The sequence below is a fragment of the Strix aluco genome, chromosome 9 (assembly GCF_031877795.1).
Source record: "Strix aluco isolate bStrAlu1 chromosome 9, bStrAlu1.hap1, whole genome shotgun sequence".
Taxonomy (NCBI): domain Eukaryota; kingdom Metazoa; phylum Chordata; class Aves; order Strigiformes; family Strigidae; genus Strix; species Strix aluco.
Window position 1 is genome coordinate 26,398,044 of NC_133939.1, and position 15,858 is coordinate 26,413,901.

A 15,858-nucleotide genomic window follows, 5' to 3' on the forward strand; every position below is an offset into this window, starting at 1 on the left:
GCCACGTACATGTTTCCAAGCGCAGAGAACCGGATTTATGTACTAGAGGGTTTATCAGCCAATAGTTGCTTTGGGAATGTATTATCCTCGGGCACAAATTGCCTGAAGAAAGGGAGAATGGATAGTCTGTATGGATTTGTTTCTCTTTGTTAGGTGTGGATTTGGGTCTGAAGATCTGGATGCAGACTTGAACCTTGGAGGACTTTGTGTGAACTTTGAGTTGAAGACCACCCTGAAACACTGATACATGTAACAAGCTTGCCCATTCCCTTTATGTGAGATACTGTCATGTGACATTTCAGCTGCAGAAAGGCATGGTTTTATTGAAAGTGTGGCCCAGTGTGCTTTTGAAAACAGCATGCCTTTGCCTTGCTAGCAATTGCAGTCAGTGGAAAGCAGTTTGGGTTGGGTACAGCAACCTCTGCCTCCCTCAGTTGTTAGTGCCTCCTACCTAATTACTCTTGGAGAGGAAGAGCATGCTGAACTGCTAAGAAACATCCAAACGGAAGGAAGTCCTCACCTCCTCACAGCCATGCACAGAAGCCCTCCCAGTCTTGAAATGACCCCAGGCTCAGAAGTTATGGTAGCTTTGGCACACACTCTTCAGTCCTCATCAGGCACATCCGTAGCACGCAGCCACGTGGACTCTTTCCTGCTGGTGTGTAAGGTTGTGTCAAAAATGCAAATGCAGGTGTCCACCCTGGTCTTTTAGTAGCAATTAACTTTTAACTTTTCCTCCTGGGTTTCCTTTGAAGCTTGTTCATGTTTTTACTGTAAAATAGCAGTGAAGAATTTTATGAAGGCTAATATCTAAGCTTTCACATCTCATCTGTTCCCTTATAAGGGACCTCGATTTCTACTTCATCCCGTTACTAATGGGGATAATTATCGGCCTTTAGAGACGCCATCTTCAATTTCAAAACTGTAGTGCTATCTGTGTGAATGATTTGCAGTTCACTGGGAAAACGATGCTTATCAGTGCAGTCCCTGGGTCTAATTCTAACCTTACAAAGATTTTCTATCAGTCAGTATCCCGCAGTTTTGCTGGAAGTCCCTCTGATTCATGTGGGTGTAAATTTTAGGGGGAATAGTCCCACTCCCTTTGAAAATGAAGACCAGATCCTTGAGTCATGTATATTGATTTTAATATAGCTCCTTCTATCATTAATTTCACAAATATGTCTTAATGGTCTTCCCGTCTCTTGGTCAGTCATAATTCAACTTCTTGTTTATTTTGAGGTTTTAAAATGTATTTTTGCTAGAATATGTTGCTATTTCAGGCAGAATAATATTTCAGTAATCCGTTTTAGCCACACTGTTAGGGCTTTGGGGCATATAGGCGTATTATATTTTCCAGAGCTTTCAAACTGAAAGCTCGTGTTTAACGACAACATCGGGTGTGGCTGCTGGAAATCAAAGGAGGCACAATAGACCCAGCAAACGGACTTGTCTCCCTGCCAGGCTTCCAGAGGCCAATTTATCAGCTGCAGGTTTGACCCTATATGGCTAAAACCAAGTGTAGCCAGAATGACTGAGATAAGTATAACCGAGGCCTTTGAGTCTGCAAGAGAGAAATTAAACTGGACTGTCCCTGGGGGAGAAGAAACATCTGTAAATCCATGCTTGCTAAATGTTTAAGGCTCAGCTTGTGCCAGCTTGTGGGCAGGCACTGCTGGCGAGTGGGGCTGAGGAAGGTGGCCCTTTGGGGAAAGGTACAGAAAGGGTCATTTCTTGCTGAGACTTAAAATGATTTGGCTGAACTGCTTTGTTGTTCTGTGGAAGAGAGTTGAGCATGGCTGTGGGCGCAGGGAGAGCCTTGGTTTTATGGGGCACTGTTTGGTGGGATGGGGACAATGGCAGTGACTGTGTGAGATGGGCTTTTTAAGGAGTTTGAGTGTCAGGCACCCAGCTGTCATGGAAAATCAGTAGGATTTAGATGTCTGAAGTTTTTACCCCCCGCCCCCTTCCAGCGAGCCATGTGCTTATCATCATCCAGATCACTTTCCTTGTGTGATTTTTCTTCCTGCACCCCATGTGTATACATGGGTTAGGTTGGGTTTTTTTCCCCCTGTTTCAAAAACAGCTGAAGTCTTTTAGGCAGGACTGCAATCTAAACAGTTGGGGAAAGATATTTGAATGGGAGTGAGCCTGCCCTGGGTGGGTGCAGCATTGCTGCTAGCCTGTGAAGTCAGGGAGTGCATTGGAGTTTTGGGGATGTTCAGGAGGTGCAGACCAACCTCTCACCCATCCCACCACACTGGAGCAGAGCTGGGTTTGGGGGCAGCAGAAATGCCACAGTGTGACAGAGAAGGCTGCTAACGTGGCCATCTCAGTGCAGGGCGAAGTGAATGGTGACATCCAGGTGGAGCTGTGTCTCTACCCTTTTCATGTTGTCTTTTCTGTCCCTTGGAGGCTGGGTTGAGTTTTGCTGTGGGCGGGGAAGTACGGGCATGGGCTCGCAGGTGCTAGGCACAGAGTAAGTTCTCTGCACTGGCACTTTCATGAACCCTTGAGCATCTTTCCCAAACTCGGCGCTGCTGAGCTATGACAGGCAGGATTTCTGAAGCATAAGTGATGGAAAATCCCTCTGTGTGTCCTTCTCGGCTAAATGGTAGAGTCAGTCAAGGTTTTCTACTTCTCAGAGCACCAGGTATTAGAAAAGTGACAATTATTAAAGTGTAGAGAGTCTGCCAAACCAGAGGCCGAGGGTAGCTGAACTTTCTTGTGACATGTATGAGGTCATAGCCAGTGCCACATAAAAGAAAGAAAAACAGTTCATGGCTGTGAATAAATTGCTCACAGATGAAGAATCCAGTTTGCCAGTCATGTGATGGGAGCAATCTATTCAAATGATTTGTTATGTCCCAGTGTTTGTCTTAGGCAGTACCAGAAGCATGAAAGTACAGATATAAAACTGTGAGATAATATGTAACAAAGATGTGAGAGATAATGGGCTATGACCAGTTTCCAGTGGAAAAGGCATACGGTGCTAATCTACCATGGATAGTTTCTTAAATGAGCAAGAAATTGAAAGAACATTTTAAAGTTTCCTGTTTCTTCACTGAAACGGAGTCATTCTGAACGCCAAGCCCAGCGTAACGCTTTAATTTCTGGGCCAACCATGTTATGCAAATATCCTCGTGCTCAGATCTTAAATACCCAATCTCTCAACTTCATTCCTAGGAGAATAGTATTCCTATTTAGTACTCCTATTTAGGTTAGAATTAAGTGGAATGAGTTCTGGTGTGTAGGAAAACTACAGTAACATTAATAAAGTTAAATGACTGCAAATAATTAAGAAGTTTTTTGGTTAGTTTGTCTTTTTGCTCCTTTTGCATGTATTATTGGGTTGAGTACCGTATTGCTGGTGCAGCTAAAGTCCCTGCTGAAGTCACTCAGAGTTTTTTGACTAAAAGGAATTTACAATCAGCCTTACATTTTGAGCTGTCAAAAACAGTGAGTTTTTCTTTTTTCTTTTTGTTTGCTGGCTAAGCCCCAGAGATGAAGGTTTTTTTAATGTGTTTTGGATCTGTCCCAGGTTTTTTTTTTTTTTTTTTGCAACTGTAAGAGGAGAAGGTTTATGTTCTCTATAAGGTGCTGTTTGGATCCTGAACTTATTTTAGACCATTGCATTTCTTGGAGGTCAATGGAAAGACACTGATTTACATCAGCTGAGGTTCTTGCCAAGAGTTGTGTGGTAGGCTGGATCCTTTCCTCCAAAGACTAATTGGAGGCCATCAAACTTAATTTTGGCTACTTTAGGTTCAATCTGTCTCTCTGAAAGACCAGTAAAGCTTTCCTGCTTTTCACTTCACTTAGATTTCAGTTGTAACATATAATGCTGGCTTTCAATTGTAATTTCAAAGAGTATGCAATGCAAAGCGCTATATCCGGACCAGATTGGACAATAGGGTGTGCCTGCATATACATCTGTATGCAATTCCCTCACTTGTGTTCAATGATGTAAACCACTTTTGATGTCAGGAATATTGAGAAACGCTGTGTACCCCCAGGCCTACAATAGGGAAGACTCAGCTCCTTCCAGGGTGAGGCTCTGCTGCAGGACTAGTGATTGATGAAGGTGCCACCCGCCTACCAAACTGTCCTCTCTGTTTCATGTGCAGGCTGAAAGGGTTTCATATGCAAAATCTGTCAGGATATTTCAAATCCTACTGTTTGGCTTTATTTTCCAGGTGATGAATGTTTGTATGAAAGCTTTCCTGAACTTCCTTTGGAGGAAGTGCCAGAAGCTGATGGAGAGGCTGCAAACATCCAGTGTCCAACATCCGTCAGCATTCAGGAGCCATCTTCTCCAGCAACCTCTAGTGAAGCTTTCACGCCGAAGGAGAGCTCTCCTTACAAGGCTCTGATATACATTCCCGATGACATTCCCATTCCTTCAGAGTTTGAGCTCCGAGAATCCAATGTTCCTGGAGCAGGATTAGGGATATGGACCAAAAGGAAGATTGAAGCAGGGGAAAAATTTGGCCCTTTTGTAGGAGAGCAGCGGCCACACCTTAAAGATCCCAGTTACGGTTGGGAGGTAAGACACTGTACATTCTTTTGGTCTGTTGATCTCTCTTGCGTGTCTATAAACACAGAAATATTTGCAGAATTTGAGTCCTATCCTCCAGTAGCCAGGGGATATTTGTGTGCACGAAGACTGCTCTGTGGCCTTTCAGGGCTTTCTGGATGGAAAAAAGTGTAAATTAAAAAAGGCAGGAATTGTTGCTCTTCATGCATGAAATCTGTCTTGGTGGATATTGGCAGGTGATGCTTCTTTTGGGGAAAGAGAGGAAGAAGTTGCGTTGTTGGAACACTTCTGTATCAATTTTATTCTGCTCTTGGACAGTCCTGCAGTATGTCTGTGGGTGAGGGATTTGCAAATGACACCTCACTATCTGTTTGAAAAGAAACTGGGAGTTGCTTTCAGGGTTGTGAATCGCCACTTTGTCAACAATGATTAGAACTATCCTACAATCTAACAGTGTGTGGATAAAATTGCTATTGAAGAACCTTGTGCTACTTGGACTTTGAAAGCTGGGGGTTTGATCTTGCTTCCATTTATCTTAATGGGAATTTTGGCATTCATTTTGTGAAGTATGTTTGAATGCTAATGTCAAACCTAGTACACATCGGGATGATGTGGCTCATGTTACTTCTGCAGATGCTCTGCGAATTGTTGCTTTTCCTGAAGGAGCTCAAGGCCTCCTTTGGCGAGTACAGTGGTTGCCTCTTGTTTTCCTTGCCTTCGGGGATGTGTTTTCCTTGCTGTGATATCACTATGGAGCTGGCTGAGCTGCAGGTCCATGGCCAGGTCAGGGCTTTAGACCTCAAGTGGTAGACGGTGCCAGTGGTGTTATGGTGTAACAAATGTTCTCGCATGGTTTTATTCATAGTTTTAACAATGTGCTGTAGAAACAGAGTGCAATCTCAGCTTTCCATCTGTACGTTTCCTTTGGTTTTTGATAAGGAGAGAAGTGCAGGGTTTGCATGGCTCTCCAGGGGCCTGACTGACCTCTGGAGAGATGGGAGGTTCATTTTCCCAGGAAAAATGGAGTTTCACTGTGGAGTAGAGCCTTGCAGATATGGTGGAAAATAAGGGTTTTATTTGCTCTTAACTGTCTATAAATACTTGGTGAGTTCATTCCAAACTTTCCATCCAGTTGTTTAAACTCTTGTGAGACCTGTGACAATATGACAGAATAGTGTCAGGAGAAATTATAGACTTGGCAGCACTCTATCGAGTTAAGAGACCCTGATGCAATATAATTGCTGGTGAAAAATCTTTATTATTTGAAAAAGGCACCAGGAAACCATAAAATCTGACCTTTAACCACACCACAATCAAGCTCAGATATTGATAACAGAAATTAGAGCAAAACTGCTGAGACATGGTTGTACTTGCAGGTTTAACATATTCCAAAATTAGGGTATTTTAGACTGGATCCTCAGGTGGTATAGTGTAGGATAACCCCACTAAAATTGAGGGAAACTCATCTTGATCTTCACACCCTTAGATGCTGATAATATGCTGCAATGTTAGAGACTAGTTTTCCTGCTTAAAATATTTAAGGTTTTGGGGTCTAAAAAAATCCAGACAAAAAATGCCTATCTTGATAGTGCTGGAAGCCCAGCTGGCAGATTGAATCCCTTTCAAGCTACAGGACTCGTGCCATTTGAAGAGTGTTATGTATTTGGGACAGCTGGGGAGAAGCTATTGAAAAGTGTTGGAGCAAAATCACACAAAATCAACAGTCGAGTCCCTCTGCAACTTGGCCACTCATCTAGAAGTACTCTGTGGTACTCAGGGTAGCTTGAAACAGAATATTTTTCCAACAAGAGGGTTAAGTACATTTATTGTAATTGAAGGGAGACAAAGAAATATTGGTTACCAGAGTTTATGCAATGAGTAAAATGGCATGTAGTGAAGGTTAAGGCTAAAGGACGGATGTGGGGGGTCCTGGTATTGCTGGAGAAGACCTTACTAGTGCCCATTTCAGTCCAGATGCTCATCATCACACTGCTCTGGAAACCACCGTTTCCTTGGGATAAAAAAGGGAGAAAGAAGCTGTTACTGGTTTGTGGGCTCAGGTACTGTCAAAGGAAGCATGGGATGGTGAGGGAAAGGTATCATTTATTGAGGTTTAAGTATGGTCTTGGGAATTTAAATTTTCTGGTGTCAGTTTTTCTGCCTGAATGGGCATTTTAGTGAAACAGGACACTTGTCCTGCTGGGTGCCAATAAGTCAGTTAACAGACAGGCAATTCAGTCTGCTGTTGCTGGTATCAAGGTGAAATTTCATTATTGTGTTCTAAATGGAGGAAGGATGGAACCAAAGTTTCTATATAGTACTGACTGTGGATTTAAGTGACTTTGTAGTATGAGAGGCTTAAAAATCTTTCCACAGTGATGCTTGCTGAGTGAATTGCACTGATGCAGATACTGTCACTATATTCTCTTATGTTTGATTATATGAGATTCTGAGAATAGTTGATGGTGCTACAGAGGTTAGCTGTGTCTGGTGGCCTCAAAAGGTGAGATGTCTCAACGTGCTCAAACTGCTCGCTGGTCCCGCAGGCCAAAGAAAACATTGTGCTGTGTCCTGGCTTACTTATTTCTTCACCTCACACGTGCATTGCTCAGAGAAATACATAGTGAGGTTGCAACATTGCTAATGCTTGTGTACTTATTAAATTCTTTTGAATAGACTCCCCTATGGCTACAGTGAGGATGACTAATTATTGGAAAAATCCATCTTTCTGTTTTATCTGCATTTTTCTGAGTTTAAAGTGAAATGATGAATGTACAATGGTGTTTGACTTTTAAAGATGATAAAGAATCTCTTTTCAGAAATATAATTAGTATAAACATATTAAAATGTTTTTGAAAAGAAAGTTGAGCATCTTCCTCAGCTGTTTTCTGATGCTGCATATATTACTGTTTTTTGCTATGAAAGATTTGCTGCTTTTTTTGCAATTGTTTAGGACTGCTTAGTAGCCTAGATTCTTAAATTAGAAAATTTCAAACCAAAACCCTCCATGCACATTGCAGGGAAGAGTTTATAGCTACACACAAATTCAGACTGTAACAACATTTTTGGAAAGGACATTTTTATTCCCCTACAAAATGTTGTCATGGTTTTGGGTATTTCCAGCTGTGGGATGCTTCTGACTTCCAGTTTTTGTGATACTAGGGTTAGCCTGTAGTGTTCAGGAGAGAAGTGGAAGTTGGAGGAACTGCTACTGTTAAATTTTGCATCCAGGTAGTTGATGATAAAGAAAAATTTGCTGCAGAAGGTTGAGGAATTTCATGGGGTCTGTTCCTACATTCCCTATAGCAAGACTCCCTATGCCATTGACACAGAGTTTTGTCGGAGCAAGTCCAAGAAAACAATGTCTATTGTGTTCATTTATATACTTCAGCCATAAAACACACTCTGGGACAAAGAGAATTTGTTGTGATATAGTTGTGCTTGGGTCATGATTAGAGTGCTGCAGACCAGTTTAAATGAAAAGCCATAAATTTGAATTTTATCTCATTTTGTGGGTCTAGAGCCGAGCATTATCTAATCAGGTATTGGTTAGCTAAAGTACAAATCGAACAGGGGGTCACCGGACAAGGGGAAAGGTCGAGCTTTTTTGCAGTTTGTCATCGAGGTTTTAGTATTTGCCGGCAGCCCGAATATCCAAGGGGGTTGGGAGGCTGTTGCTCTGTGGTTGTTTGAAAAGGGAAAATTGACTGCGTCTTAATCAACAAAGAAAACAAGCTTTTAAGGGATGGCAGTAATTTTTTTTTTAAACAAAAGCAAGGGAACACAAATTTAGTGATTTCATCATGGTTCATGCCCTGCTATGAAAAACAACTGAGAGAGTATTTCAAAGAAAGCCTTTGAATAGGTCACCAAAGCACATGCACCTATCTTCAACCGGCATCTTCCGGAGTATGTTGGATATTCAAATTCAGGTCTCTTACTGCTATAGTAAACTCAAAGCCTCATTCATAGGGACACTTTCTTCATGGGCCTTTTTATCCTAAACTTGTATTTCTTTACTAGGAAGGCAAAAACAGGAGCAATAAACTCTAATATAAATCAAACTTGTCACAGAAGTAAATATTTTAGAGCTTTATAAAGCAGCATATAATCTGTTTATAGAGCAGAGTATATTTTCCTGTCATGACAGTGAGGTTGAAAAACATCTCAGACTTCGTAGAGTATGCTTGAATTGATGCTATTACTTCTAAATGGAAATTAGGAGGCCATTTGGCTATTTGTTTACTTCTCTAACATTTTTGACATGAGTCTTTGGGGAAAGCTGCACAACTTGCTAAAAACTGTTCTAGAGTACAGGCTTCCCACTGGTTTATAGGGACTGAAATAGTTACAATTTTAAGTTTCAATTCTGCACTCTGGCTTTCTTTTGGCTTTTTTTTTTTTTAAATTTAAATTTAGGTTTATTTGAGATTCTGGTTCTAGGTGTACCATCTAACATTATGAAAATTAATGTTACAAAAAATAAAGGTATAGGCTTTTAGAGTTGGAATCTGATGTATATGCTCCCAAATTCAGGTTGTAGCACCTAAACTGATAGCTTGGTTTTCTTGCTCTTAGCATCCAAAAACTTCTACTGCTATCAGCAGGAGTTACCAGCTGATTCCTGTCTATGTATAGATCTTATCCCCTATTTTTAGGTCCTCGGGAGAATCTTTGTCAGGAATTTGAAAGCAGCATCTGTCTTTTTTTTTTTTTTTTAGTTTTTATAAAAACCACAAAAAGTAGCATCTTCTAAATAACTACACATGGGATTGACACGTCTTAAAACTCTTCTTAAGCTATTCTTAATAAATGATGACAGTGCTGAGGGAAATAACTCCCTTGTAGTCAATGAAATCTCACTGGGAGAGAGGAGTAGATTATATCTTTTTCAAAAAGGAAAAAGTAACAAAGACTTCATCACTTCTGAATATTTTTCTTTGGGATATGGACTTTGTTCTAGTGTTAAATAAAAAAGCCCTTAATTTTCTGCTGTTGTCTGACTCTTTCACGCTGCAGTGACTTTTACAGACCAAATCTTGACCTTTCCTTGAATTGTTTTTAAGAGCATTAACATGTAAAGCAGCTCTACACTCAACCAGGTTGTTGGAAAGTGGGGAAGTATAATAGATTCCTTGCCTATGGATTTCATCAGTATAGGGACTCCAGGAACCCTCGCAACATTTTTATTGAAGCAAAAGGGGGAATAAGAATGTGGGTTATTCTGTTACTTGGAATTAAAAGGAATAATTTGTTTTATAGTGGGGGGCAGGAATACTTTTTAATCACTACAAGACCAACCTAGTTTTGCAGAAGCATATTCTGCCCCAGGTCACCAGACCATCCACTTCTGGCAGCTGCAGGTGGGGTTGATGACATCCTTACCTTTTCGTCAATGCATAGGTGATGTTTTATCCCATTTGGAGCTCAGCTTTGCAAGGCGTAGAGCACTCTGGCTGAGATCCAATAAAGCACTTAGGCATGGGCTTATCATCCACAGGATTACCCAGGTGTTTGAGTTAAGCATGTGCTTAGCTGCTGTGTTAGTTCTCTGTTAGGGACATAGTGTTCAGTGCCACATAGGATGGAGTTCATGCCATATATCTTGCCTGGGGTGAGTATGCACAAGGGTGCTTGAGACAGACCCTTGAAAGTTGCGTACAAAAAAGACATTATTTGTGGTGTTGCTGATGTTACCAGTCTGAATTTTTCTGTTGTTTGCATCTGTGTCTTGTGATGAGGCTGTGACTAAATCAGATGCTACCACAGCAATAGGAGGCCGATAGCAAGGTAGACAGACACTTCATGAGCAAAGTGTTGCTCTAAGAAGTGATGTCGGTTGTATACCCTGACCAGCTACCTGACTGTTAACACCATCTTTCTCCCTGCCCAGAGGACAGACAGTTTATAATTACAAGTGAGCCAACATCAGGTCCTCGAATAGCGAGATACAAGCAGGTGGACTTGTCATTCAGTTTGAATTAAATATATTGACAGCAAAGGGGAGTTGTTAGTCCTTTGGGTTGTTTCACGTGGATTAGGATATGGGGACAACACAGAGCAGTCTGCTGTTGTCTTTCTCCTACTGTTCCTTCCACTGTTCAATTCTCTTAATTCTTTGATTAACACGATTAAACAGAGTCTCACATTGTGGGATGTGATGCTCTGTTTTTTTTTTTTTTTTTGGACAAAGACCACAACCTTCCCTTGCTCAGGCAAAGCTGCTGCTCACTGGAAGGGAAGCGCAAACAAGATCTGCAAAGCTCCCTTTTTGGCTCTACAGTGGAGCTATTCTCAGAAAACATTCAAAACTATCACGCAAGGTAGCTGGGGGGTAGTAGTGGCTGCCAGAAGGGAGGTGCTGTTTGTCCCTGTCCTGAGCCAGCTCTGGCACCAGGGCTGCTGCTCATGGGGCTGATTAGTTGCTGAGCCAACCCAAAGTCAACGTGACAACAGTATCAGGAAAAGGTTTTGGGCTGGTGCAGGAGGCTGAGTGAGTGCTGGTGTGGCATGGCTGTGAAATCTCACATAAAACTTTTGTGTCAATTAAACCTGAAATGGTTTATGTAGAATTGACTAGTTCTCTACCTGCAGTGGATGTTCCACTGTGTCCTTGACCTTGGGGGCAGGAAATTGCCTTTTTCATGGCATAGTCTAAAGTCAGAGAAATTCCTCTGTAGGTCTGTATATGTGTTCCCCACAAAGCCACTGAGGTTTTAATTTAATCAGGAGGAGCATTAACTCCTGAGGGAAGCAGAGTGAAACCATAAAGGTTAAGTGGACTTAAAAATAGGAAGGGGAGAAGAAAGTTTTGTTACCTTCTTTAGAGCAGAACTGGGGGGATGTTTCAGGAATGTGTATTCCTCTTCAGAATCAGAATCAGGTTATTATTTACTCAAACATGACCTGGGTAGATTTTATTTGAGTTCAGTAACACTTTGTCCAAACAGGTAATAGCACTAAATAAACTGAGAGAAAAGCTGACATTGGGGTAGATCTGTGAGATTATCAAAATATGAAGGAAAATAATTGTGAGATATGCCAGATGTCCCTTTAAAAGACAAAAACTGTAAATTGAATTTAGCCATTAAGATGGACAACATCAAAAAGAAAAATGAAAAAGGTAAAACTGAAGAGAGTAATAATTGTATCTAATAGAACTGACAAACAATCATAATTCTTCCCATTAAATAAGTATGTTATAAAAAATTTATTATGAAATGCCACATTATGCAAGTCAGGATTCAAAGATGAGTTCTTTGCATTAAGTACAGTAGATGCCATTAAGGAAAACAGTCAATATGTCACTAAGCCATGGCCTGTAAAATTAAATTGATTTGGTAAATGTAAGTAAGATAGATCTGTTTGCTTTCATCATCAATTTTGAGTGGGTGAACAGGTGATGTCACCAACCTGGGAGCGATAAAGATGCAGGACCATCTGGAAAGCTTTGTGATGGATGGGCAACTGCTTTTGGATAGTGACAGTGCTGTGGTACTTTGTCACTTGGGATGCAGTACTTAATAACTTTTCAATACCATCATAATAAATTTCACTGCCTTATTAATATAGAAATGGTGAGTTATTACTGTGATGGCTATTGTAAATAACAAGAGATGCAGCTGTCAAAAGCTGATTGTTTGGGCATGTTTCTTTAAGCAACACAGTTGACTTGGGATAATCAACGTATGTCTATACCAGCAGAGTTTATTGCTCTTGTCAAAAGAAAAAGCTGCATTATTCAAAAATTATATGAAGTCCATAATAAACAAGTTTAATATATTATCAGACTTTTCCTATAAGTTTCCTAACACAGAACAATAAATCACTTTTAATAATGCCTTTCCATGTACAATAATATCCTTATGCTGTAATAATGTCCTTTCCTAACTATTCACCAAACAGAGAACTTCTGAAAAAACAGAAATGTATCTCTCACTCATCAGAACGCTTACAAAATTAAATCTCCCTATTTCATTAAAAGACTACTTTTGATACAAAGCTGATGGGCTCTAGCTGTGTCTTTTATTTTAATTGAGCAGATGTAGTTAAAAGTAATCTATGACAAAGAAGTACAGACAAAATTATAACCATGTGTCCCTAAATACTGACAGGAAAGAGCATCTGTGGGTGTTTTATGAAAGCCCAGGTCTGCTCTGTGACATTGCTGCTAATGTCCTTGGTCTGAGGACTGGAGAGAAACAAAATGCATAGATAGTTGTTAGCAGAAGATGAATTACCAGATCAATCATTTAGCACCATTCAGAGTATTATACCATTGTTCCCTGGGAAGATAATTAAATCAATGATGTCTGTCTTATTTGTGTAAAGAGGCACAAACTTGTAAAGAATATCCAAAGCTCCTCAAACATATTGTTTCTGGATTTTTTAATTTTTTTTTTTAAAACCCTACTGACTTTGCCTTTCAGGCTGTAGCTTTGTCCCTCTTTTCAATTAAATGTCTCTCCACCATTTCTATGACTGCTGAAAAGAAAGCCAGCAGTCTATTAACAGGCAATAAAGTTCAGGAAGCTTAAGACTAGTTTCTTGGGTCAGAGGTGAAAATTGCATACTAAATGAAACAAAGGTGTGTCTTGATGGCTCAACAAGCAGTGGAGAGAGGAGCATACATGTGCGCAGGAGGAGACAGTCATCATTAAACAGAAACAAATGAAGACAGGAGTTAGCGTATGGCAAAATGCTTATTAACCCAAATGAACAGATGCACTTCAGAGGATATAGCACTGAGGTTTGGCATTTAAACCGCTACATGATTTAACAGTACCCTTGAAATCTCGGCATTTGGTCTAATAAAGACATCACTAAACTTTAAAAACAAAACAAACCACCCCACTCCTGCTTGCTAGAGCCTGCAGATTGGGATGTATTCTTTAAAATGGTATAAAAAATATTTGGAAAGAAGGAATAAAAACCAATAATTGGCTAATAAGGTATTTCTACCTCAGAGAGTATTAATATGGTGTTTTATTGACGTGACAGCCCTCATGACTCCTAGCTGAACAGCAGGTGGCACACACAGGAGTGAAGACATAGATTGTCATCATCCAGACCGATTTTATGTGATCGTGTTAACTTTGGTGCATACAATAAGCATTAATTTGGAAAAAAATTTACAAATGTTAAGTAGCCCTTCCTTTTAAAATACAGACCCAGTATTTAGCGTGGAAAGATGTAAAAGATCCCACAAAAGGCAATAATATTTCATCACGTGAAGCCTACAGCGTAAAGGGTCTCTTGTGTGTAGTGGGTTTCCCAAAGTGTTGTTCTTAGTCTACACTTGAAGTGTATTAGCAGCATGGACAGAGAGGGCTTGTTACGTGCTGTGTTGGCGACCTGGTGTGTAGCTGTTCAGGATTTCCAAGAGTAACTTTCAGTGTCCTCCGATCTTCTTGAAATGGCCTCGAGTGGTAAATTGGCTTTCAAAAAGTGTAGTTATGACTCTATGGGTATTTTATTCCAAATTAAATCTTTTAATATTCATGTTTTCCAAGAGACTTTCAGTCACAGTTTCTGTTGCTTCCAACAGCAGGAATTTCAAAACCATGGCAGTAGTGTTGATTTTGTGCAAAAATGTAAATCTCTCTGGGATGGGAAAATGGAAGCTTGGGTATGGGAAAGCTTCATCATTACTGCATTTACAGAAAATATTCTTTACTTATATATAAAATTTTATATATATATATTCTTAAAGCCAAATTTTAAGCAGTCATCTAGTGATAAGCTCTTCAAAAGCCAAAATTTGCATGTGAACATGGCAAAAATAATTTTTCTTGCTAGTGTTAACTTGGCATCTACCTATTTGGAATACCTATGTGCGTAAGCATGCAAATGAGCAGCTGACAAGGAGGATAAACCTGTTTCTCTGTCTTCCTTTAAAGCTAAAACCAGAAATGATCCTAACCAAACTCTCTGTGTCTACAGAGGAAGATGGTGCTGATGCCCAGGGAGAGCAGTGATGTGCTACAGTGCCTTGCCATGCCCTTTGAAATATGTCTTCTCTTTTGCACAGGGGGCAATATTTTACAGTTTCCCCCCAGTCATGCCCTCTATGCAAAGAGGTCTTTTTTTCTTTTTTGTTTGAAGATCTGCGGTCTCAAAATGCATTTCCCTTGACATGATGATCCCAGGCAGTGCACTTCACTTTTCTTCCTTCATCTTTGTTTTCCTCCTCTTCCCATAGCTAGTGCTACTGTCCTCCGCATCATCCCAAAACCTTGCAGTTGGCTGGGATCCTTGTTCAGCCTCGTGAAAAACCCTGTAATTTCCTTCTGCCCAGCCCCTCTCTGTCCCTTACAACTGGCTCTCATCTTCCTCACTTTTTTTTTCACCAGGTCACTGCCATAATGGTCATCTTTGCCTCTGGCATTAACTGTGTACACAGTTTACTAACCAGGCTCTGATTGCCTTTTAGTGTCTGCATATATTTGTTTTCTGCTGCATCCTTTCCTATCTTGGCTCTCCTTATGTCAACATTTCAGTGTCCTTCAGTCCATCTAGTCTCGGTGCTTCACTGCTCTCAGGGATGCAGTCTGCCTGTACCTTCCCACAGACTCTTTCCTCTGCTAGAAATATCACCACTTTCACCCTTGGCAAAACAGTGCAGCCCCTACCAGTGTGGGGCCCCACTACTTCCTTTCAAAAGTTGATTTTCTCAAATCATCTCCCAAATTTAATGGCTAGCTTTGTAACGAAAAGGCAACGTCTCAACTTCTGTCTTCAAAGCCTGCGCCCTCCCACAAATGCAACTGAAGCCGAATAAAACATGTGTTTTATGCAGAAATAATGATGCCCTGTTTTCACACTAGTTTAAATAATTATTTGAAAATTACAACTTTAACAGAAGCTGCTGTGTCTGTAAAGAAACCCTCATGGTAGGGATTTGGCTCGGTAAGTGTGACTTGTTTGGCATTTGCATTCAAATACTTTTGTGCTTCTGGAGCATTTTTAAGACTTGACTATCTGCTCTCACCACCCATGACAACAATGCACAAGCAGAAGATGAAAATTCTGGTTTTCAGTCCCAGCATTCCTGAATAAAATTTAGCTGATTGCAACAGTATCATTTTGGGTGTGATTTTTAGTGGGTTTGAGTTTGAATGGGTTTAGAATAGGTGCTTGAGCAGCTTTTGTCCCCATGCTAATGCCCCCGAAGCAGTAGGAGTCAGGAGGAGTGAAATGATGACCTGAAATAGCAGACGGCTCTAAACAGAGCTGGATTAATGTGAAATGGGGCCCTCATCCCATCCAGCCAGGAAACCTCCAGCCAGCCTGGGGACACCCATGCTGTACCCCATCCTGGGTCT

At 40.7% G+C, this 15,858-nt stretch overlaps 1 protein-coding gene across 6 annotated transcripts in view; it reads left to right on the forward strand.

Moving 5' to 3' along the window:
* The window catches only part of MECOM (MDS1 and EVI1 complex locus), a 345,545-nt gene that overhangs the window by 148,366 nt on the left and 181,321 nt on the right, over nt 1–15,858 (forward strand). For all 6 annotated transcript variants that reach the window (XM_074834309.1, XM_074834311.1, XM_074834310.1 and 3 more), the window contains exon 2: nt 4,194–4,543. In XM_074834309.1, the coding sequence (XP_074690410.1) occupies nt 4,194–4,543 (350 nt within the window). The remainder of the gene's footprint in view (nt 1–4,193; nt 4,544–15,858) is intronic.